This window comes from Coloeus monedula, assembly GCF_965178545.1.
Source record: "Coloeus monedula genome assembly, chromosome: Z".
Lineage (NCBI taxonomy): Eukaryota > Metazoa > Chordata > Aves > Passeriformes > Corvidae > Coloeus > Coloeus monedula.
In genome coordinates this window covers 31,580,168-31,605,912 of record NC_138822.1, presented here as the reverse complement: position 1 = coordinate 31,605,912, position 25,745 = coordinate 31,580,168, and the positions used below count along the sequence as shown (strand labels likewise).

The following is a 25,745-nucleotide window of genomic DNA, read 5'->3' as shown; positions in this document are numbered from 1 at the left end:
ATTTAAGAAATACTTGACCTGTGCAGCCACAGACTCCATAAATAGTTTGATAAATAATTAGTACTGTGCAACCAAACCCACAATACCCATAGATTTCAAAGTGCTTAGCAAGACAATAGAATATTATGGTTCCCATTTTACAACAGGAACAGCTGAAACAGAAAACTCAGGTGGCTTGTCTGAGGTCATACTGAAAATCAGTGTCACAAATGTGGAAAAAGGCCTGAGAATCCTGACTCTCAAACCAATCCTAAGCCACAGATGACTTCACTGTGACTAAATTTATAAGCAGAAACTGAAACCAAAAAGTAACTTGGCTCTTTCAGGTCAAATGAGGAACAAAGATTGCCTATCGATACGAGATCATTACTGCAGCAATCTGTAGATCAGTAAGACCAGATACAGATATCCCAAAGTCACTCATGGGGACAGGCCCCTCAATAAAGACAGGTGGCTAGAAAGAAGAGAGTGGCATGGAGAAACTAAACCCCAGGGTCCACTGAAACCACCAAAATGGAACTTGTGGCAGAACAACACACCAGGGAACCTCCAGCAACACTCCAACTGGCATGTCTGAGTTGCAGGAGTTTCTGTGGGGACCCCTGCTCTTGCAAACACTTCCCTCATGCTGTAGCATGGGAAGCCCAGCTGCAAGAAGGCTCCTGAGCCACTTCATTACCAGGAGGCCTGGTAGGGCCATGGCAAGCAGGGGCTGTTGGAGAACTCTTGCTCTACAGCTGAACCAGGGCCCATTCAGGCACCTGTCAGCCTGGGATCATGGTAGTGCAAAGCCACAGGACTTGCACAGAAAAACACTTCATGCAGGGTCTTCTGTTCTACAATATGGCTATTCTTATGATTACTGCTCAATTTTGTGTGTTCTGCACTTCAACAAAGCACCACACTGCTGAACACTAACTAGAAATAGCACTTGTTATCCACGGTGCGTAGACATACTGTCTCAAGAGGACTGGGATTTCACAGAAAGATATTCCTACAGGCAGACATAGAAATGAAGATTGACCTCTTTTGGCACTGATACCTCCCCCAAGTGGCTGCAGAGACTGCCCTTAGGGCACACAAGTATTCTGCCTTTGGAGAACACACAACTGTGTGCACTCAACAGTGCACAGCTGTTTCAACCAACTTTCACTGTTTATGAAACCAGCAGTGTTGGCACAGCTGAGCATATGCTTCGTAGAAGGAAAAGCAATGCACAGGTTAGCTGAGAGAAGAGAAAAATGCTACACACAATGCAGTATATATGGGGATCTTCTTTCCCTTATAATCATCCAGTCATATTCACACTGCAAAGATCTGTGCAGCTCCCCAGATGAGAAGAGTGGAACTTTCAGGTGACGTCACATGGCTCATTTGGTGTCATGCTGATCTCTTGGTTTTGTCTGTGAGATGGGCACTTGCAGTTTTCCTGAGGTAGCAGGTGCAGAGGTTTTTGCTTTATTCCCTTAAGAAAAGCAAAAGCGAAGGAAAAGAGGACAGGCAGACAGAAGTGCTGGAGTTTCTTACAAAAGATAAAAACACACTTTAAGTAAAATACATTTTTGAAACACTCCACTGGGACAGACAGCACAAGAGCCTCCAAAAGCAAACTTCACCATCTTAGAATCACCCTGAAGACAATTACATGTTTATTGTGGCAAAACAGTTAATCAGAGAGAAATAACTTTTCATAAATAAACAGCCGAGCACCTGGCTCTGCAGGGCCCTGGACATTATATAGAATGGACGTTTTTCTCACTGCCATCCTGCAGCAGGTCAAGGCAGCAGAACTGCAGGTGCTGTGCTACAGCACCACACAGACAGCAGAGAGCACAGCACTGCTATATCAAGGCCTTCGTAGAACTTAAGTGCAGAAAGTGTTCATCAGAAGACAAATGTACCCACTCCTTCTGTTGTTCTGCCACCTTTTCTGCCAAGCATTTTACCAAGACAGGGTCTACTTTGGAGTCAATCTTGTTGGCGAACCAGTGCCCATAATTCAGAAGCCATCTTAATTCTCCGGCCCCGTAGATGCAGACACTGCGAAGGTGAGTACCAGTGCATGGAGGATACAAATAGTCTTCAAGATAATTCCATTTCACCAGACGAGTTTTGCTTTGTAAGTCTGTTACATCTTGGGATGACCTTGGAACTTCCCCAGGGACCCCGGGAACACGTACAAGAGTGGCCCAGAAATGTTCATCTGGAGAGTACGTGTCCCTTGACCACTCAAAAAAATCTTTTGCAAGTGAGCTTTCAAGGGTATATTGAATAAATTCTCGGCTTAAAACAAAATAGGCACTGCCTACAAATATCTCAATATTATGAGGTGGCGGATTCTTGGAAATGTTGGTTTTTACAGGCATCTGCATGTATTCATAAGGCACTTTCATAAGTTCATAGTGGAAAGTAAATCGTTCTCTTTTGCTACTGCTTGGCTTTGAAGTTTCCAGCATGTTTCCTCCACTGAGTTTCTTCAGTTCAGTGACCAACACAAAATTTGATCTCAAAGGGAAATCTTGGCCACACAAATTGATAACATATTTCCAAGGAACTGGAGAGTCCATCAAATCAGACAAACAATTAAAATCTGCTTGCAGACGTGAAATATGTGCATAGTCCACTGTCTCCAATTTTGATGCAATGAAAATATTTGGGAAACATTTAGCTATATTGTTCAAAGCAGATTTGAAACTTTTTGCTGCTTTTCGGTCATAATGGATGCAGTAAATATTTTGACGACTGTACAATGAATGTATGAGTCTTTCTACCATTGCTGCATCTTTGTGAACAACCAAAGAATAAGCAATTGGAAAACTCTCCTCCTCTGGAGAAACAGGTTTTAGGTGGTATTTCCTAAGTGAACGATACACATGGCAGTCACTTGTCATTGCTACAACATCTTCGTCAGCTAAATCAACTATTTCTTTTCTTCTTATCTCTAAACTCTTGCCAATTTCATGAGGATCTTGTTCATATATAGATGAACAATTAATTTCATACTGGAACTCATTTCTAGGGTACGTATACCTGTTTCTAACATAAGAAGAAGTGCTCAAGAAGTGCTCAACCAAGTAAATGTCTTTAGAGGGAAAAAAGTGTCTTTCAACATGGAGGAGCTTCAACAGTGCAATCAGCCACCCAGTAACACACAGAATCAGGATCTTCCTTTGTGAGGGACATTTGTAGGACCACTTGCATCTCTTCATTCTGCAAGAAAAAAGAGACATGGTGTTATTTTAAATCAGAAATCATCAGAGACAATTCCAACCTCTAAGAAAGACATGAGTGCACCAGTCTGCCTACAGCATAAACACCACGTTATGAGGACGGGGCACTGGTAATCTCTAGTTTCTTCTTAATCATCATTTTGAAATTTCATTCCCCAGAATGAGCTGAGTGAAGGCAATAAACCAGATGATTTCCAGCTAAATAAGAGAACCAGAACAAGGCTCCCACTGTTTTTTTTCCAAACCATTTTAAAATTTATAATGAGCCACAAAATGAAGTACAGCAACCCCTGTACTGGCAAAAACATTACTGTCATCCATTTGAGTAGGAAGTATTGTTTATTTTCCTGAGCAACTACAAGGGATTCAGTGAGAGCAGCACAGGGATCTCTAGTAAGTCTGCAAAGAATATGTGCTTAATGGTAGATATTAGTATTGTTTTTAAAAAAAGGCATGAAACTGAAAGCTTTAGAATTCAAACACTGCATCCTCATTATCTCTAACACTGGAGCTGGCTCATAAAGATGTCCAAGGGGAAATTAATTTCCTTCCTGTCCTATGCCAACAGGATGTGATGAGCCCGAAGTCCTTTCTCTCTTCAGATTTCTTCTGGAAAATACTTCTAACTTGCCCTGAAGATAGAGGTGGATAAAGACATAGCACTTTCGTGCACTAGTGTGAACATATAAGCAATGTACCATTCTAAAGGCAGAAGGGTAGTAGTAAGCAACAGTGCATCTGTCCTGCTCTCTGCCATGTGACCCAACCTTGGATGTGACCACAAAAATACACGTGGCCCCTTTTTATACAGCATGTTATTTAAAAACATTCCTGTGTAGCACATTAACAACTGAGGTATCACCACAACAAAAGCTAAACACCAAGATCCTCTTCCATATAGCTTTGCTTTACTGGCTGATTGCAAGCAGCATTGTTTCTATCCCTGAATTAAAATTATACCAGAACCACATACAAGGGCAACAGTAAACTTAGCTCTACTTAGCTTAAGCAGAGCTCTACTTTGTCTTTAAATTGAACAGCTCCCAATATTTTCTTTCAAATAGAAGATGTTCCAGCATGCTTCCAGAGTCAATAAAATGGTGAGGCCAGTGGAAGTGGCTCAGATGACTGCACATCTCACATATGCATGTAAAATCAAGTACTGAGATGTGCATTCAAATATATTGCAAGACTAACTTGGGCATCTTTAGCATCCCCTTAAATGTCAAGTCTTGTAAGCTGTAGCTACATTTAAATTGCAACTTGTCAAGGCAGAGCTTTTTCATTTGTCTGTTCTCCCTTGACTTTGCCTTTTTCTGTGCATCTTTGTCCTTAATATTTCTATTCTAGGGCAACAGAAAGAAGGAAATCTTCTTGTTTCACTGGGGGGTGCCATATACAAACCAGGGTAAGCCAACACATACCTATTTTGTAGAAACCAAAGCTCAGCAGCTCTCTGCAGGTTTTAAACAGTTTCCAGGTATGCTAACAAAGAAAGAGAAAAAACAGATCTATCTCATAGAATCATAGAATAGAATAGTTTGAGTTGGAAGGGACCTTAAAGATCATCTCATTCCAAAATCCCTGCCATGAGAGCAGTGAACCTTCCACTAGACCTTGAATACTGTCAGGGATGGGGAATCCTCAACTTCTCTGGGCAACCTGTTCCAGTGCCTCGTCATCGTCAAAATGAAGTGAGGCATTCATATCTCTACGAAGCCAAAAATCCCAAATTCCCTCACAGCAAGAGGTGTTTTCCTCCATATCTTCTTCAAATTAATCCCAGCCCAATGTCTAATCTTAGTTTCCCCTTTACCTACTTCCTTCATGTATCTGCGTTCCTGGAGAAAATCACTCTCAAAAGCTGCTCCTAACCAAAGGAAGGTTTTCAGCCATATGATAAAAGCCCTGTAGAGGGAAACACAGGTAACCTGCCCCATTTTTTTCTCTGGAGGGAGAAGACCTGTGTGATGTGGCCTTTCTGTGAAGCCCACCCCATGCCTCTGCCCAGTGTCTCCCTGGCTACCAAGGACAACACCTACCACCCCTGGCTGAACAGGGATTGCCTAATTCAAGGAGCGAATCTTCTCTTACTTTCTCCTTCAAAAAGGTGTGTCTGGACAAAGAAAAATGAGGCAAAAAAACCAACACATTCCAAACTTCTCCAAAACCTCTCTATCTGTGTGGCCAGCTTCTGCCCAGTGCCAAACATTCTGTTGCTATGAAACCACACAAAGCCATAGAATCTTAGAATGTCCTGAGTTGGAAGGGACCCACAAGAATCATCAAAGTACAACTCCTGGCCTGGCACAGGATACCCCAAGAGTCACACCATGTGCCTGAGCGCATGGTCCACCTCAGAGTATTGAACTCTGTCAGGCTGCTGCGTGACCCCTTCCATGGGGAGCTTCTTCCAGTGCCCAGCCACCCTCTGGGTGAAGAACCTTTTCTTTATATTCAACCTAAACCTCCCCAACACAACTTCAGACTGTTCCCTCAGGTCCTGCCACTGTCCACCACACAGAAGAAATCAGTGCCCATCCACCCCTTTCCCCTCACGAGAAAGTTTTATGTCATGATGAGACCTCCCCCAGTCCCCTCCAGGCTGAACAGACCAAGTGCCCTCAGCTGCTCCTCCTACGGCTTCCCCTCCAGACCCTTCACCATCCTCGTGGCCCTCCTTTGGACACTCTCCAATAGCTTTGTATCTCTCTTATCCTGTGGCACCCAAAACTGCCCCAGCACTGGAGGTGAGGCCGCCCCAGAGCAGAGCAGAGCGGGACAATCCCCTCCCTTGCCCGGCTGGCGATGCTGTGCCTGATGCCCCCAGGACACAGGTGGCCCTCCTGGCTGACAGGGCACTGCTGACTCGGGTTCAAATTGCCATTGACCAGGACCCACTGGTCTGTTTCCAAGGGGCTGCTCTCCCAGCCTTTTGTATCCCAGTCTGTCTGTACATCCAGGCTTGCCCTGTCCCAGGTGCAGAATCCAGCACTTGTCTTTGTTAAACTTCATATGATTGGTGATTGCCCAGCCCTCTAATTAGTTGAGATCTATCTGCCTTCAACAACTCCTCCCAATTTAGTGTCCCAGTTTATACCTTTGAGTCCTGCATCCAAGTCATTAATGAAGACGTTGAAGAGCACAGAGCCTAAGGTGAAGCCCTGTGGAACCCCACTGGTCACAGGCCACCAGCCTGACGTCACCCCATTCACTGTAACCCCTTGTGTCTGACCCGTCAGCCAGCTGTTCACCCATGGCATGACATATCCAGAAGGATCCTGTGAGAGACAGACCAAAAGCTTTACTGAAATCCTAAAAGATCACATCACCTGGCTTCCCTTGATCAGCTAGGTGAGTTACCTTGTCATAAGAGGGAATTAGTTTGTCAAGCAGGACCCTCCCCTCATGAAGCTATGCTGACTGCGACCAATAACTGCATTGTCTTTCAGGTGTTTTTCAGTAACTCCCGGAATAATCTTCTCCATAATTTAATCAGGCACTGGACTGAGACTGACAGGCCTGTAGTTACCAGGGTCATCCCTCTTGCCTTGAAGGAATTCTTCCTCATGTCCAGTCTGAACCTACCCTGGTGCAGCTTGAGGCCATTTCTTATCCTGTTGCTGGTTGCTTGGGAGAAGAGGCTGACCCCCACGTTGCTACAGCCTTCTTTCAGGTAGCTGTAGAGAGCAGTAAGGTCTCCCCATAGCCTACTCTTTTCCAGGCTAAATAACCCCAGCTCCCTCACTCCTCATATGACTTACTTTCTAAATCCTTCACCACCTTTGTTGCCCTTCTAAATCATTTTTCTCTCACCAGTATAAAGATAATTTCAGCAAAAGGCTGAGATTTCTTGAGGAACAGTGTGAGACCAGATAACTAAATCTCTTGGGACAGAAGGGTCATCACAAACCTCACTGGGTTTTGACTCAACTTCAAAACTCTTTATTTTTGACCACATGAAGACTCAAAGCCCTATTCAGACATCGAGGTGTACTGTACGCACCCTCCTCTTCGGAGAAGCATGGAATGAATGAACATGGCACATGAGAACAGGAAGCTATTGCTTCCCAAAGCGCTTATCGTGGATAGCACTGACCAGATGATAACTCTGGTTATCTTGCCCACAAAAACATTTTCCTCAGGTGATGCCATACAATACACAGGCAAGGTTCCATCTTTTGTATCAAGATTTTCTATTATGATTTTATATTATGAGCTTGGCACTGACATATTGCCTTGTTCTGTAAAAGGTGTTACTTGTCTTTTCTACATGACTCTTGAGGTACACTTGCTTGATCCAGGACTTGAGGAGGGCAGAAGCCCCAGGTCTTCACCCAGCATAAGACTTCTATCCAGATCCTCCCCAGGTTATACAGCCCTTTGATGAACCTTGGGTCCAAGGAAATCCTCTTCTCCTGCCTCCGCACCACACTATTAATAAAACTCCCAGATTTTACCCTCTCCATGTGGGCCAGAACAAACACATGCACTTGTATCTGATTAACAGATCCATTATCAATTTATTATGTCAAAAAACCTGCACTTCCCTTGTCACTAGCAGTGTAATGTAAAACACAAAAAAACAATTTTATTAAAGTCTGGCAGTTGTCTCTCCCTTCACAACTGCTGCTCAAATTCAGAGAAGATGTATGAAGGCTAAGTATCCATCCCTCAGGACCAGCTACAGCTCAGCCTCACAAAGATCATGCTGTCAGCTGCAAAGTCTGCTGTCTCAAAGTTTTCTGAATTCATAAAGCCATGCCCACTACTCAGGATCCAATTGCAAAATGAAAATGGGTGAAGTGTCAGGAAAAGCAGGAAATCCTCTCCCCGGGTCCTCAGATTTCACATGGGAGGACTCCCACTTCAGGAGTGTGGTCACTGGGAAGTGGCCCAGCATAAAGCTTCCAGTCATGAACCACAGACACTAATTGCAACTCTTCTGATTAACAGCAAGGTTCTAAGTGTGTCTTCTGTGATACTGAAGTTTAAAAATGTTAGGCAAGGGTAAGGTGTTCTGCTAACACCAGATGCAACCTGGTTGAAAAACTCTGAACATGCTGCTCTTTGAATCATGTGAAGAACTGAATGATTTTGCATTTCACTGACACCCCCAAGAAACACGCGCATTGCCTCACATCAATGTATGTCTTATAAACTCAACAGAAATACTTCCTATTTCAGGAGTTTTTGTTTAAACTGAATTGAGTTCTAAAAGAAATTCAGTTTTGAATGAGAACAAAATTTTACAGAGGGCAACAATTCACATATTGGCTTGTTTTACAAATTAGGGTATTTTCATCAAAATTAGGATCGATTAGAACAATGTTTTCTTCTTCATTTGCATCTTTTAATAACTAAAAAAGCGTTCTTTTCTGTAAAAATTTATAAAAGCAGCAGTGGGACTCCTTGCCTCCAAGGCAGACTCTAAGAGGGAGTGATGATGTGCCCAAAAAACTATTCTGCTGTTTCACCTGAGCACTGTGTAATTTTTGTTGCATTCTGATCTAAATACACAGGCTAAGGCCACTGTGCACTATTGGTTATCAAGGTTATTGCAATATTGAAGGTATGATTCCTATATTATTTAATTTTTGTTATTAATAGTTCCATAACATTGAATTTCTAAGATGCTGTGGAAACAATACCAATCAGTGTAGGCTAGCTTTAAATTGGTTTTGAGTGTGCCCACCAGAATGCTCACTGTATTTACCAAATCAGTGTAAAGTGAGCCTTATACACTTTGCATCTTCTCAGTGCTATGCAAAGAAATTTTTGTGGGCCAGCTGGTAAACTGCGTATCTGGGTAGCATTGGATACCTCTTACCAGTCCAGCATCTTTTCCCTGGAGGGAAGCAAACCACACATACAGAAAGAGGAGCAGAGAGAAGTCTTATCCACCACCTCCATGTAAGCCCACAGCCCTTGAAAGAAAAAATAGGAACTGCTGTTGCTGTTAATTGGAAGAAGAACACAGCAGTCAGGTGAAACTGTACATTATCAGATCTGGTGGTCCAAACTGCTCTGAAGAACCTCCTGTGAGCACATATATTAGTTCATTTGGAATAACATTTTTACAAAGTGTACATTCCTTCCTTCAGGGTAAAATTAAGCTCAAATTATCACTCCTACTAAAAAACTGTACACCCTCACACATTGTTTCATAGAATTAGAGAAACATGGAAATACTTGAATTGGAAGGGGCTTCAAATGTCATCTAGTCCAACTCCCCTACCATGGGCAGGAACATTTCCACTAGACTGCTTGAGGTTGTCCCACAACATCTGGTCATACTTTATGCTAGGAAGCAGAACTTAATGTGGTGAAACTACCCAGACTACTTCTAGATTTGGTCTTGAAAAAAACAGCAGAGAACCTGTTCTGCATCCTAGTTGCTCTACTATGCACATGAGACACACCTTGCTCAAGCTAAGATCTGAGGCCCTCTGCAGGTACTGGAAAGATGTAAGATACAAAAGGATCACCAATTCATCCCAAAGCATGAACCATGAGATGGGCTGGATGAAGCATCCCTGGTAAAGTCATGGTCACAACAAACAGAAGCCAGGAAAAAGCCCAGCTTTTGCATGACAACTGCCAGCTCTGCCAGCTCTGCTTGCAATGGCACAGCCTTGTTGCACCTCCAGTGCAAAGAATTACAGGAGCAGCAGTATTTCACCCAGCTGTGATCCTCTGCCAGGAACACCCAGCAGCTCCTCCATCCCAGAGTGGCACTCAGAAGCAACAGAGAAAAGCCAGGAAGATGCTCTAGCCAGCGCAAGTCTGAGTTAGCTCAGAGAACTAAGATCCTGCTCTGGCTGACCTCCAATGTCTCATATACACCAGCGCTGCAGCAGCTTCAGCCCTCTTTCAGGCCACCCCTCTGTAAATGTTTAAGGAGACATTTGAGCAACTCAGAGGAATGGACAGGTTCCATTCATGAGCACAAAGAAATTGGCAGGCTTTGGGCTCACACTGTGTCTCTGAAAGCGTGTTTCCACTTTAGTAAGACTCTAATAATATATATATAGAGACCTTGTTCCTGTGAGAGACCAGGGCTTTACTGCAGCAGCTCACACTATTATTTTTGTTTTTTCTGTAAACTCAGTGAACCCAGACTCCCAGTCTGTGCAACTTTGTGATACCAATGTCAGTCTTCCACAGGAGGAGTCTAGAGCAGGAGCAAATTACCAACTCTCACATTTCTCTTGCTCTGCATGCTGAGTCTCACCTGCCATCCACATAGTGCAGAGTTCCCAGTTTGTTTGTATTCAGAGCACACTGCTTTATTAGCAGCTTCTGAACTACCTTGTTTGAGAAAATACAGAATTTTTCAACTCCCTAGCACTTCATTCCCTTTCCTCATTGTGTCTTTTCTGATACAGCTTGTGCTGCATTAAACTCAAGTGCTTCAGAGATTAAAGGTAGAAGCTTCCTACAACGGGTGGATCTGCAATGCCCAGAAGCTCCCTGAACGTCACCTGCAGGTTGGAGCCACTATGAACCATCTGGCTCCATCACAGGAAGCACAGAGCCTGGTGGAGTCAAGATACGAGATGTACCTCCAGGCAGAAGGAAGAAACTCCTGCTTTGAAGGCTGGGTTTTGTTCAGGAAAAATGAAGGGATCCGTGCTCAAAGAGGGCTGACACTATGGAGAAGGAAAAGCATTCCTTTGATGTTGGAAGCAACAGGCTCAGCAGCAGGCATGCGGGCAGGGCTACCTGAGGAAGACTGTAACTTGTCTGCCTGTAATAACCAATGCATCACAACTTTCCTGAGGAGCACAAGGCATGTATCAATGTCCACTGGCCCCTCTGCTCTGCCCTCTCCCAGTCCTTCCCGAAGGACCTGCTCAGTAGCAAGCAAACGTCCAATCTCAACCACCAGCTACACTGAGCTACAGAAAACAAAAGGCAGGCTCTCTCCTAATGCATAGTGCTACCAAATTTATCATACTTCTTTTCTACTTTAGCAATACTGATCAAAGAAGTCTGTGACTTTCTATAGATGCCACAAATTACTTTTGGTGTCATGCCAGACGGCCAGCTGGAAGGAACCATCTCTTGTCTGTTGTCACATCAGCTTGGGACTGGTTTACCCAGGGCACAGACTGACAAGAAATGTTGACTGCTACTAGAATAGGGATTATTGGAAAGTTCAGGCTGTGAGGAGGCAGTGCTCTCTCCTCAGTGGATCTGAAATATACAGTGCTTGCTATGAAAGCTGTTGTGAGCCAGCCTACTTCTCTGCTTGCCACAGAGCAAGAGTTATGTGAAAAGGTCAAGTTTGAGTGTAAGTCTGTGGAAGGAGACAAAAGAGAGAGAGCAGATGTAGGGGAACAGAAGTGCTTTTACCCCATCATGCGATTTTCTCTTGCATGAAGAAACCCTTCTGCATATGTACAGCATGAACCAGGCTCCTTGCTGTCACCTAGGTAAAAAAATAAAAAGGGAATGGGTGCTGAGAAGAGCAGGGGCAGCAGAACAGAGGTTGGGAAATTATGAAAGAGGAGAATGGAGAGAGGCAAAAACAGTGTCTACACCCTTCCTTGGAAATCAGGTCACAGTGTATTTCAGCAGCTAACACCATTACCACATAAAGCAGGAACTATGGGAACAATTCCCTCTCCTCCAGGTAAAAACACTTTAGAAAAGTTCTCCCTGATAAAATATCTCTGTTTGCTTAATACACACCTGCTCCCACAGCAATGCAAACTTGGTGGTTTGCATGACCAACTCCGTGGAAAAATTTAGTTAACTCCTCCTGGTTTTCCCTCTGGTCTATACAAATCAAGTCTGGGTCTTGATAAGTCTATGGGAAAGACAGAGGGGATGATGTTCCTGGGAAACTGGGGAAGCGGAAAAGTAATCATGTGCTTTCCTAAGCTATTTATTTTATTTTTTAGTGAACTGTCTGTCTGAATTAAACTTTTAACACTACTTGACTATTCAATGCTGCTAACTAGAAAAGTTAATTTATTAATGTGCTAATTTTTTTACTGCTGCTAGCTGGTTATTTCCATTGCAAAACTGTCTATTGATAGGGATCATGGGATTTCTGTAGGAGTACTTTTTATTGGCATTAAATCTTAATTAGTTGATTCTATCAAGTTTGTCTGGTTTTCCACCCACTTGCCCTGCATGGAAGCCTCAGCCTGTGCCCATCTAACACAGTCACACTTACCACCAGCCTCATTCTACACAGCTCACCCCCTTGTTTTGGCTTGCCTAGCTGATGTAAGATCACTTACTTTTCACTTACAGTTTCTCTGAATGATGAACAACTAAAGAGCTAAGTAACTACAATTACTTACACACTTAATTGCAAGATGCAGAAAACTATGTCACTACTTTTAGACCTAATTAAATGATAAACCTGCTAATTTTAAGACCCTGAAGACTTAAAACAACATAATGTCCCAATGAAAAACAATAAGAAAAGACTGCAGTTAGCAGAGTATGGTTTGTGCTTCTGGAAGAGGAAAGACAGGTTCTTGCCACACACATGGGAAACACAGACCTGGCAATTATGAATATTGCACACGACTTTGTCCTGATATTAATCATGAGGAAGGACTCTTTCTTGCATAGGATCTGTATTTCCCAGCAGAACTTTCTGTGCAGACACTAAGTTGCTTTGCTTGTCTGTTTGCCACTCAGTTCCAGCTCTCTGTATGCTCTTTAGAAAAGCTGGATTCTCCTTTCCAGTTGCCTCCAGTGGCAATCTCCATAGTTTCAGTAAAATATCTTACATTAATTTCAGCATGTTCATGTCCCAGAGATATGCCAAGGTAAAGAAAGTCAATGTCTCAGCTCTTTGGCCAGGAAAAGAGGCAAGCAACTTCTGCAGGGTCATACACGCAGCACAAAAGAGAATGTGGTTCCTCTGCAACCCCAACTAATCTGAGCTGCTTTACAGTAACTTTTCATGAAAGCTCTTTTGCTGGAGGACTGAAAAGAAAAGTCTCTCAGCAAATCTCTTGGTACACCTCATACTACTGCACCATGCCAGTCAGAGGATTTGCAGCCCTCTTAAAGCAAAAAAGTGTTAAGAAGGCCCAGAGATAGTCAGTCATCAAAATTCCCAAGCGTGATGCTCATACATTCAGAATTCTAATTCTCTGGCTTTGTGAGATGGGGGTATCCATGCTTGCCAAGGACTTAGTGTACTATAAAGGCAGAAGTCAAGAAAACAAACAAACCATCAAATTCCACTAACAGAGTTTACTCCCTTCTGATTTGTGGCAATCTAGAGTTTAACAGCTTTGTTCCACCTTATATGGGAGTTTAAAGCAATAGTACTACAGTGGAGAGAGGGTTAACATTTAAACTATAGTATAACACAAAAATTAGGCCCAAAGGGACAGAATTTGTGTTCATTGGCAAGGAGAAGCACTGTAAAAGATGGTGAAAGTTTCCTGTTAGACAGGGAAGCAGGAGAAACTGCACTGCACTGCAGAAAACTCCCATTAACAGCTCAAAATACTTCTCCATTTCCTTCACCTCCTCGCCAAGCTGCCTGCAAACTCTTCTCTGCAACCCCCCACTGTAAATCAACCTCTTTAAGTCATTTCCTCCCCTCCCCTCCCCCCCCACCAAAGTCACAGCTTGTCATATCAGCAAGATCACATCAAAGAGAGCTGCACACCTACCTCCTGGACTTAGCTGTGGTCTCTTCCCCTCCTTAGGATGCTCTGTCCCAGGACATCAATATGGGCACAGCCAGCTCAGTGGGCGAACAAAGTCGTGGTGTCTGCTCCATTCTGCCACTGCCTGCAGCCTCCACCAGTATCAGTGCTTCAAGTCCGTATGAAGTTGGACATACAGAAGTAGTAGGGATGACATTATTTCTTGCACAAATTACAAAAGAAAATTGTAAAATGTCAGCTGAAAATTAATGAACATGGAGGCGTTGCACGGTAAGTACCGGGGCGGGTGGGCATGAAGGGTAGCAATGTCTGCAGTTCTGATACAAAATTCCTCTGCTTTTTAGCAGGTTGGTTGGGAAGGTTTTATTATTATTATTACTAAGCTGTGGAAGGCATTATCTGTATAAGAAGCATGTATTTTTGTTTACTCACATAGCATTTCTAAGCACCAAGAAGGCAGGGAGAAAGAAACACCATTAAAAGAGCAGATCACATCAAAGCAATGTAATTTCCTTCTCCACCAGAGTAAAGAGGACTTGGGGAGAGGCAGGAAAGCACTGGGACATGAGGAATCTGTCAAAAGCCTCACCAAGTTTACGATACACACGGTACTTCTGGTACCAAGACTCCAGGTCTCAGAGGCCTGCTCCCTCCACAAATAAAATAGCTCTGACATTAAGCCAAGGTGAGAAGTTTGGGCTACTGTTATGACACCCACAGTCCTCATGATACTTCCTGAAATTCTCCTTAGATCTGATGACCTGCATTGCAAGCTCACCTATACATAAGTACTTTGTATGGTATACAATGTCTCTGTGGCAAGAAATACATTTCTGGGTTATTATACCTAACTTTTCTCTGTGTGATGCTTAAAAAGAAATTTGAGGAACTAAACACTGTACTATTTGCATATATCACAAACAACTATCATGGTATTTTCCCTCGAGGAAAGCATTACAGCAGTATTCCTAAGGCATATGTAGCATTCTCCTCCTCTCCATCCACATTTTGACCAAAATACTGTGCACACCAGCCTCCTCTTCATCACCAGTCTTCCAGCTGATACAGAATTATAAACTGCACTTTTGTGACTGAAGTAGGCTGAGTCTCATAAGCCCCAAAGAGGGCTCTGCGTGTCACAGATTCAAGGGATCCTGCAGTCCTGCCTTAGCTTGTTGTCCCCAGCATTGCAAAATTATACAGAGAGAACAGTATCCAGATTCCTTAATATGGAATATTAATACTTAATATTGGCACACTGTGTTTGCATAAGATGCAATGTGGCAAGACAGTAGCTGGGTCAACTTTACCTCTTTTCAGTGTGGTGGGAGGGTACAGTGGCCAATTGTACCATGTATTATAAATTGATTAAAAAATTAAGAAAATGGGACATTTTCTGTGAGAAAAATGCTCCCAACACATACAAAACTGGAAAAGGTCTGCAGAGGGCTATGCATTTTTTGAGTAAGATTTAGGGTGCTGACTTGTCCCTGCCTGGAAATTAAGCATGGAGAAAGACCTCCACCAGCAAAGAACAATGCACCACAAAAACACATACAGGCCAACTGCACTCCACAGTCAATCCAAAAGGAAATTGACTGGCACCAGGGAATGCTGCACAGACCAGGGGCTAGCTACTTGACCCACCAGACAAGCCATGCAGCAGTTAGATACTACAACAGAGCCCTGTTGTAGGAGGATAAGTGGGTCTCTGACAGGCTGGTATGTACCCTGTCACCTGCCTTTGTCTGAGTGTGGTGCAATTACAGAGCTCCTCTTTCTTCACAGCTGGCTCTCTTGTACTAAAAGCAGAGGGACCTCTGCCTCACACTTGGTCACATCACAAACCCTGGTGAAGCCTTTTTCATTTTTTAGTGTTTCAGTGAGATGTCTGATGAGGCTTGACTTGTTGACAATTACGCAAAATGCACTCCCTTGCTGGATTAGGCACCCTGCTGGTTATGTTGCAGAAATCAGCTTTTTATGACTCATCTGGTACATTTCTTAGTTCCTTTATCAATATTTCTTGGAAGACCTCAAAAGCTGGAGTCACCATATGACTCCTGATGACTCTTTCTGTATCTGTAACTGCTACATAAATGCTTTGAGCTGAATTCCTCTGAACTCACCTGGACTACTTATTTCCGGTACAGTCTCTTGCCTCTCACCAAGGCATTTATAGGATCACAACCAGGCTGTTGACTGACTAGAATAATTTGCACATATTAGGCCATAAAATAGCATGCATATTATAGGTTATGAACCACAAAACCCACAGAACCTGGTACATAAGCAGTTTTCAGTGTGTGGATCCCATTCTTGGGGGTCTGGATCCCCAGTGTAATATCACACAGAGGTGGTGCTAACACAAGCACCTGAAACCTGAATGTATTCCTTATAACCATTACAGTTTTTCAAAAAGTTATAATCCTTAGGAATTACTAATTTATATGATACATATGTCAAAAAGCATTAGCCAGGTTTGTTGGTAATCTTTAAATGCCTTTACAGCTGGGCAGTATACACAAAAATACAAAAAAACTGGGCCAAAATCCACCACTAACAGATGTACAAAACCAGAAACCACAGTTGCACAAATGTAGTAGCATTTCACTTCGCTGTCTATGACCATCTCAGAAAAACTACATGCATGAAAGAACAATCACATCATATCCATGGAGCCCATCCAGCCCAGGATGTTGTCTCATAGTAGTCAAAAGCTGATACTTTCTCCTGGAAACAGGAGAAAGGACAAGTATTCTTGAACAGTTTCTCCACATGCCCTTTCCACTTCCATTTGCTTACAGCTTAGAAGTTTTCAAAGACAGTTTACAAATGTCTGTTTCTTAAGAAATTTCGAGTTCTTTCATCTAGTCATTTTTGAACCTACACAAGCTTTCTGACATACAGAGACTACGGAGTGTGGGGGTGGGGGGCAACATGCTACAGCTGACTTGAGCATGGTGTAAAAACCACTTTCCTGTATTTGCTTTCAATCTTTTGCCTTCCAGTGTCACTTGACTGTTGTAATTCCCTGTCTGAAAGAAGCAAACAGCTCTTCCTTGTTAATTATCTCCACTTTGGTTGCAAGTTTACCTACCCTCTCTACCCCTCAGCTGTTTCTCTTACAAGCAAGCAAATGCAAAATTTATTTATGCAAAAAGGCTACTATTAAGGAAATGTGGCTATCTCAAAATGAAACAGATTGGTTTATGGATTAGATGTTTGGAATGAGTTAGAGGATGTTCAATGGAGCAGAGCCCCAGGTGGGACACAGTGGAGGTTCCCCATAAGGTCTTCTTTTTCTAAGCCTTACTCTGGTATTAGTAAATTTGTTCACCCGCTAATGAGGGGCAAGATGCTACTGTCTCTCTTCGCCAAAAAGAAGAAGAAAAAAAAAAAGAAAGAAAGAAAGAAAGAAAGAGTTCTGACAGATTCTTCCTGTTCTTACTTTCTGTTTCCTCACAAGGAAGAAGAACCTCTTTCCGTCCTAAAGAAATGACTAAGTGCACTTGGCAAATTTGAACATAGCTACACGAACGTTTTGAGCAATTTACTGAGAAACGAAAAAATGCCAACATCACAGCAACCCTGATTCCTCTTACCAAACCTCACTCTTAAGTTGGTGTAACTGTTGCTTCTGGAAAGAAGCTTACGCGGCTGCAACATCTGGGCACGCCGCCTACCAGCCGGGCTGCGGGCAGGTGTGTTCCCCGGCTCCGGACACCCGCAAAATCCCCCCGTAACTAACTTTTAAAACAAACAGCGCCTTCTTACCGGAGCTCTCCCGCAGCACCAGCACCGACCCTCCTCCTCCTGCTCCGGCCGCCTCCAGCGCCGCGCCCGGCCCGGCCCTCTCGCCCCCGCGCAGCACCGCCCCGCCTGCGCTCCCGCGGAGTCACACAGTGCCGCCCTTTCCTCCCCCTCCCCCCCCTCCTCCTCCCAAACTCCGCCGCCGCGGCCGAGCATCCAAGTTTGTGCCTTCGGCGAAGCCCCCGGGAGGGGGACGGGAGCTGCTGCGACCCCAATGCACCGCTCCTCGAAGTTAGGGCTCAGCTTCGCGGGCCGGGACCCCTCGTTGCCGCTGTCCCGGGACGTGCCCACCGGCCGCGCACTCACCCGAGCGGATCGCGGCCGTCCCGGGGCGGCGCGGTGCTCGGCTCGTGTGTGCACGGGTGTGTGATGGGTGTGCGGCACAGCATTTTCCTCCATGACGTGGAGGAAAAAAGAAGAGCCGCCGCCCGCCCCGAAACCTGGCGAGCAGGAGGAGGAGGACGAGTGGGAGGTGGCGGTGAGGTCCCCGCCAGCACCTGGGACCTGGAGGAGCCTGCCGCCTCCACGCCGCCCCTCCGGCAAACGCGGCGCCGAATTCCTCACGGCTGCCCTGCGGAGGCGGAGCAGGCGAGGAGCTCCGCAACCTCGGCCGGGCGGCAAGACAGGGCTGCGAGTGGGCTGGGCTGGCGACGAGCCCCCGGCCCGGGCTCCTCGTCCTCTGCTCGGCTGCCCCGAGAGCGCACAGCCCTGAAGAGGGATGAGCTGCAGCGGTCGGGTGGGCACGAGGGCGGCGATGGCTGCAGTTCTGAACTGATAAGCTGTAGCCCGCCGTTAAGCCTCTGCTTTTGAGCAGGTTGGTTGGGGAGGTTTTATTATTTTTTTTTTTTATTTAGCAGTGAAATAACTTGCCGCTGCACTGGAATACTGCAGCTCCCCAACGACTTCCAGGCAAAGGTGTTTTAAGGTCAGGCCGAGCTGTTGGCTCTGCTCGCAGAGAGCCTCGGGCCCTGGTGCACTGGCTCGGTGGGAAATGTAGAAGACGCCACCACACCGGAGCGCATCTGTCTGCTGCTGTAGCGCTGACCCTGCAGATGGGCATCGCTGTGACAGCTCGGCTTAAGGCTGGTAATTGCATAAGCCACCGTGACCAAGTTGTAACTGAGTGTTTGAGCTCTCACTACAGAAAAGTGTAAGTGAAATCAAAAGGCCACAGATGATAGAAAACTCACCTGTGGGTTACTCTGCTACAGCAGTATTGGAGTAAGTGATAAAACCTTCTGCCACAGAGAAAGCCAAAGCCTTAGTAAAAACAAATACCCCAACAAACAAAAAACCCCACATCCATAACCCAGAAAAACATATAGATACAAAAATCACATAAAAGTTTCTTGAATCCTGTTCTGAAGTCCCATTCCTTAGAAATGTTTTACTCCCTTCTTGTGTCATGTTTTTCTTGCTACAGCCAGTAATTTAGCAATTCAAATTTCAGATCACCTAGATAATTTCCTAACCAACTAGTCAACTGACTACTGGTGACCAGAAAAAGGGCGCAAGTCTCATGTAGGCAATTGCTCGTTCTCTTGATTTAAACAGTGTATTTTCCTCCAGTTTAGTATTAAGGTTTGAAGACCAGGAAAAAAGTCTTTGTGTCATCATGACAAAACACTTGCCAACTGCAACTGCTTCAAGAATTTATCCAAACTCCTATGGCAACATTATTCATCCCTCTCCCTCCCTCCTAGTTGCATTTCCACCATCAAAAACCCAAGCAATATTTGTACCTTGAGTACTCTAAGTACCTCTTCCAAGCTGGTTTTCATTCCTATTATATTCCCCCCTGACCTGCTCTGCTTTGCCTGGCAAAAAGGTGCAATGTTTTGTGTTGATCCTCTGCTTAGAATCAGTTTAGCTCTCTTGGCACCTGCCTTTACTTCTTTTCTCTTTTCCATGTGTTTCTCTTGCTTACAGAGCTTCATGACCTCTGATCTGTGTTACTCAGGAGGTCACATTGGTTCCTGCTGGCCTTAAAATCTATGGATGTTGTGTTGTATCGTCTACCTCCCAGCTGCTTATCTTCCTCTTCACTCATTCTTTTGAGTCTTGCATTCTTCCTTACTGGTATTAATCTCCCCGCTTAATTTTTTTTCAATTCCATCTCAGCAATAAATAAATAGATAATTCTGTGGAAATATGAATCTGAATTCGTGGCTTTTGTTCACTGCATCATCTTTTTCTCCTTCTATTTCCCATGTGAATATTGAGAGCAGTCAGAATGCCAGGAGTTTTGTCTTACTATTTGCATTTTATATCCTTTTTTACTTTAGCCTGTACCACATAAAGTAAGTGCTAACTCACAGCCTAGAAATGGAGAAGAGGTCTACTAAATAAAAGAACTGAATCATGAAACCAGCAGGAGGGGCTGGGAGAATGAACTGCCACTTGTGAGCCGAAGCTTTTTTACTCTGCTGCAGTTAGCATCACTAACAGCTGCCTATCTTTGACCAGTGACAACCACTTACAGTTTTATGCAAAAATCACTTAAAAAGTATAAATTTAAAACGAGAAAACATGATGGTTTAAGTTTTTTCTAAGTCTTAATAGGTCTTTACACAAAGACCAAAGGATTCCAACAGGGAGATTAGAGAATATTCACAGTTTTAAGATTTGGGGAGCAGAATCATACATTTGTTAGTCATATTAAGCCATATATTGTCAAGCTAATGCTTTTCTCAAGATGCTTATATACAGTTTAAAAACTGAAAAAAACCTCACTGGTAGATTACTTTTACATACAGCATCTGTAAGAGACAGTGGTTTTCATGTAGCACTTTGCATTTTTACTTCTTTGCTCAGCTTGAATCAATTCAATTTTCTGTCACTGCATCTTAGGATTGCCTTAGGTCATGTAATCACATTAATATAATGGACCAAAATATTACTGTCAAATTCTCTTGTACATTAATTTTATTAGACATCTTGCAACAAAGAAAAAAATGTCAAACAAACATGTAATTCAGAGGTCATTTTAACAGTCAAATCTCTTTTACTTTTCAGTGAAAGTGCAGTATTTGAATGAGCACTTCCTTTGAAGCAATATGCCTTCAGGTTTGTTTTGCTGCTGCAGTTGTGAGACCACTCCGTTTTCTTTCTTTGTGAAACTGACTTTACAAAATACCTGTCCCTAAGGAGCTTTTACCTTTTTTGACTTCCAGGCCATTTGCATTTCTTTAATCTTACAGCCCATGAGGCTATGATTGCTCATGCATCCTAGGGCACAGTACTAGCTCTCTGCACATCAGACCCCTCTCACTTCCCCAAACAAGCTTCTGTTTAAGACACTAATAAAATCTTTGCAGAAGAGCTCTTCACACTCCAAATAGCTTGCTGACTTTATGTATTAACAGGAGATACTTCCCATCCTATTCACTGGAGTTAGAAGTAGCAGATACTATTATTCCATCTCTTCTTATAATCCAAAGAACGAATGAGCAAGAATGCCACTTGAATGCAAATAACAGTCAAATGTGTTACAAATATGCTGCTAAAGCAGATTCAAACACTGTAAAATTAAAACAAATAGAAATCCTCCAGACATTGGGATGAATATGTAAGATACGGTTAACTGGCGAAATTCGTATTCAGCAAACAGGCTAATAGCATTTCCTGTCCTATGCCAGCACACTTTCTGCCTATCAGAGAGATTTGGCTGCAACATGAATGGAATTTTCCTGAGCACTTCCAGTAGCTAAGATTCCCCTTTTAACCTCTCTGAGAACCTGCCCCCCTTCTCAAATGTTTATATATATATATATATGTGCCACATAAAACAAAGCTGCTGATGATTTTGAAGGCTGCTTATCTTGATTTTTTGCCTAATCAACAGGTTATGTTTTTACACAAATATGGACTGCCATTTCTGATAGCACACGCTCAGCCAGAGCAGTTCAAGGTTTCAGTGTAAGAAGTGACTGTCAGTGTTGATGCCTGTCTGTTTCTGTGCTGCCCCATCAAGCATGGGCAGTTACTTTATTCTTAAATTAAAACTTAAAAGTTCATACCACGTTATCAACCTGGAATATAATTCACAATGAGCATCACTGTGTAAGTCTGATCTACTTCCCCATTTCTTAATCTTGCAGCACAAAATTGACAGTTCTTACCTGCTACTCAGTACCTCACTTACCCAAACAAACTTTCCATCATTCCAAGTGCTGGAAAAATGATTTATCGAAATGACAGTAACAAAGTACTTAGTTCTAAAAGCTCAATTGTTTACTTTTAAGTGATGGCAAAGAAAAAAGTTTCAGCACTCAAGAAGTATTCAGAATCCAAAATTTTTGCATTCTTTGTAGAAACTCCAGTACTTTTCCATTGCAGAGCATGGTAGAAATTCCTCTTTATGTACCAGTACTGTCTCATGGAATTGAAGAAAATGTGTCAGGCTTTCCACTGAGTTGAACTGGACAGAAGAGCCTGTTGAAAAGGAATGCAAATGATTACAGAGTGTAAATTACAATAATGGAAAGCAATCACTGGCACTATTACCTAGAAAGGTGTTTGCAGTTTGTTAGAACCTTGTAAGCACTAGTGATCCCTAAGAATCTGTACTGTCCTCTAGGAATCTTGTGGGGTAAGGCTTGCGACATCTTACCACTACACCTCACTCAGACCCAGCCTTCAATGAGACAAGGGTCATACTACACTTCCTGGTGCTCAGCCTGAGAAGCCATTCCAGACATTTCCAATTATATAATAGGAAAATGCAGTTGTTCTTTGATACTGCTTGAATTTCACGTATTATGTCCACAAAGAGACATGTTTAAAGTACTTTCCCAAAATAAGGAATCTCTCCCATAGAGAATGACCGTCCTAAAACGACTTTATAAAAAGGAAAGTGTACATCTGTACAGAAGAAACTGCAGGACTGAACAATAGGTATTTGCAATATTCAAGTATTTGCTGGACTGAATTAACTATTGCAATGCATAAATTCAGGGCACTTGTGTCAGTACAGGAGAAGTGGAACTTTTTTCACTGTTAAAAATCAGTAACAAAGGAACTTTGTTAAGATCCACCAGTAAGAAATATTAGAAGACATTGCTCCATAACAGCACAGACTCCAAAAGGCACTTGGAACTGTGGATTTCAGAGTTACTTTAATACATCTTTCATCCCCCCTTTCTCCCTTCAGTATCCTTGCACAAAGTAACAGAGCTGCTGAGCTGCCACAACCAGCCCAACACAGAAAACTGCCAGTGAGGGCAGAACTGCCACACATAGCAGATGGTGTCAAGACAGAGAACTCTCATGAAAGTGGAGATGGTTTCTGTTTAAAAAAACAACAAAACCAAAACAACAAACCACAATAAAATACTGCGTCCAAACAACATTCAAGTGTCTCAAGAAGCAAAACAGGATACGTATTTCAGGATTATTAGATCAGTCAAGATAAATCCTTGTCAAAATGCAGAGAAAACATGTTTGAAATGACATCAGTTGGCCATTTAGCTTGTACTTATTACTGGGCGCTCATATGCCATCCCAAGAGTCTTTCTTTGTTACCACTGTTTTTCATTTGTATCACTACACTGATTCTAAAAAGCAAAATATATTCACTGAATGGACAACATCATTGGTGCCAGTGATGCTGGCAAACATCAGTGCTACTTGGCAGGTGTTAGACCTTTTAATTTCATGTCTTGGTGCAATTTCCCTGCCATTTCCTGAGTTCCAGGAGCACACCCAAAGCCAGCAAAGTAGCAAAGTGCTATTAGAAGGAAAAAGCTGGTGTTCAGGAGTACAAATAGAGTCTGGTGTGTGAGGATGTGTGTTGTTCCAGATCCATGACACTCACAGCAAAACTTCTGACTCCAATGAGGACAGGATTGTATTTGGTATCTTACAAGCTCAGTACATGTTCAGTACACATAACACAGTACCTAATGGAACAAAATGTATGATCTGATGTCTCGAATATATTTAAGTATCATTGACAGCAACAAAGATGGGCAGGCTGCACACAAGACCCACGCAAAAAGTTACATCACAACACTCCTCACACTTACAAAGCAGCAGTCAGTCACACCAGAAGAAGCCAACTTATACATTCATTTAGAAGTTATGTTTTAAAGGGCACAAGGAATACTTGGATTAAAAAAAATCACGTAATAGTTTTAAGGACAAGTTCACCTAAAAATGATCTTAAAGTATGTCTAGGATTCTTTTTAATAAAATAAACTGGCAGAAATTGAGATGAAATGTTTTCATTAATGCTGAGTATATGGTGACATGATAGGCATGACTTCAACCTGCTCTAGTTTGTTGAAAAGAATGGGTTTTTTTGTTCTGAAATGTCCACATTTTGTATGCAAGTAGAGGGAAAATTCTTAGCAAAGCCCAATGTTAATTTAACATCCTGTATTGATAGATAATAATTGAAGAAAAGATGCTCTTTTCTGTACTGCAATGATTTAACTTACTGACTAAAAATTCTCAACTCAAATATGAAAGTGTAAGAGAGGTAAGACCAAATAAATCTAATGAAGTAACTTTTTTTAGCAGCAGCTAACAGCTCTCTTTGTTGATTCCTTTGTGTCAAATTTATGTTTTACCTATTATGGATTAACATTTTGTCAAGTAAACATCAGTATTCCACCACAAATACTTTGCCTGAGTGAATAATTAAAATATCTAATCTCTATAATCTCTACTTTTCAGTGATTTTAGATAACAGTCAACATCTGGCAAAACCACAGTAATTTATACATTCTAAAACTGCCTTTCTCAGTTCTGACACCAGTGCTTGATAATGAAGTTTCTATATGCATAGACAGTAATTTTTCCCCAGTAGGTATGAATTAGTGTTTTGGTCCCCATGTTTCTTCCTCTGACACAGATGATTAATGGCCTTTGCATTTTTCTTTCTCAAGTCTTTCTCCCCTCTCTCTCTCCTTTTGCTATTATATTTAATCTTCTGATACCCACTTTGATGTTTTCTTCCTGCATTTTGCTGACTGTTAACTCTTATCCCCTTAAGAAAGACTGGCAGTTGAGAGGCTCTAAGCAGCCAAGAAAGGTTCCTATACTGTTATCCAAAACTCAGTACCTCGGGTACGAAGCAAACTTAGTAAATTTAGACACACAGGCAGGGTCTTTCTCTGCTTTCCTAACCTTGCTGTCCTATTCTGTCAGTTTTCTGTAATCTTCATGAACTGTAAGATAAAGTATCAATACCAGAATGAGCTTTTTTCCCAATAAATATGGGGAAAACACACGTGTCTCTTGGTAGTTTTTCCATCCTACTTATCAACATCTCTTCTGTCTTTGAAGGCATCTATTTTAGTCTTATAGTTTTGAAACCACTCCGAACATTTTCAACTTCTCTTTCCATTTTGTTGCATCTCTACCAGACCTTGTCTGCCATGGCTGCTAAGAATCTGAAAATTGTATTTAAGGAGAATTCCCATTAATGGTGCAACTACTGAGTGTCTAAAGGTTGCATAAAGGTTAGTCAGTGAAGATAAGATGGCCACGTCAGAGCAGAGTCACCATTTTCTCATCATTAAAATAGCTCCTGAAAGATCAGGTCTTAAAAATCCCACCATTATCTACCTTATTTTTCCCAAGCAAGAAAGTACTAGGGCTATCCAAAAACACAGTTAAGCATTTTATAACTATTTTACTGGTGTAAATGATCTGTAAAAGAATTTAAATGCTCTTGTAGTTTAGGCAACATGTTTGAGTAAATTTACAGGCATCAGTAAATCCAGTTTAAATACTTCTGTAAAACAGGTAATGATTATTATCAGATCTGATGGAAAGATGAACTGATATGCAATATCTGGCAGTCACAGGATATTTCATTCTTCTGACTCAAAAGGATCTGGTTCAGCACAGCTAGTCTAGACACGGGCTACAGATGCGTAAGCAAAGAGAAGATCTAAGAACAACACACTTGAAGGTGACAGCATTTGATCTAGGGTGCCAGAGAGGGGTATTAATAGAACAAAAATCTGTCTTAAGTGCTTTCAAGTTTCTTGGGCCTTATCCACACTCCCCTCAAGAACTTAGAAAAGACCTGTCACAATCC

The 25,745-nt window shown here is 42.7% G+C and overlaps 2 protein-coding genes across 2 annotated transcripts in view; both read right to left on the bottom strand.

The window, feature by feature from the left end:
* Window positions 1–1,841: 1,841 nt before the first annotated feature.
* Window positions 1,842–3,209, bottom strand: GCNT4 (glucosaminyl (N-acetyl) transferase 4; the record flags this gene model as incomplete). The annotated part of the gene is made up of 1 exon (XM_082301661.1): window positions 1,842–3,209. One exon carries the CDS (start codon window positions 3,207–3,209, stop codon window positions 1,842–1,844), a length of 1,368 nt encoding a protein of 455 aa, XP_082157787.1.
* An 18,768-nt stretch (window positions 3,210–21,977) lies between these two features.
* Window positions 21,978–25,745, bottom strand: part of ANKRD31 (ankyrin repeat domain 31) — a gene marked incomplete at both ends in the record, with an annotated part of 61,545 nt that continues 57,777 nt past the window's right edge. The window contains one exon of the mRNA XM_082301309.1: window positions 21,978–22,129. Coding sequence (XP_082157435.1) covers window positions 21,978–22,129 — 152 coding nt within the window. The remainder of the gene's footprint in view (window positions 22,130–25,745) is intronic.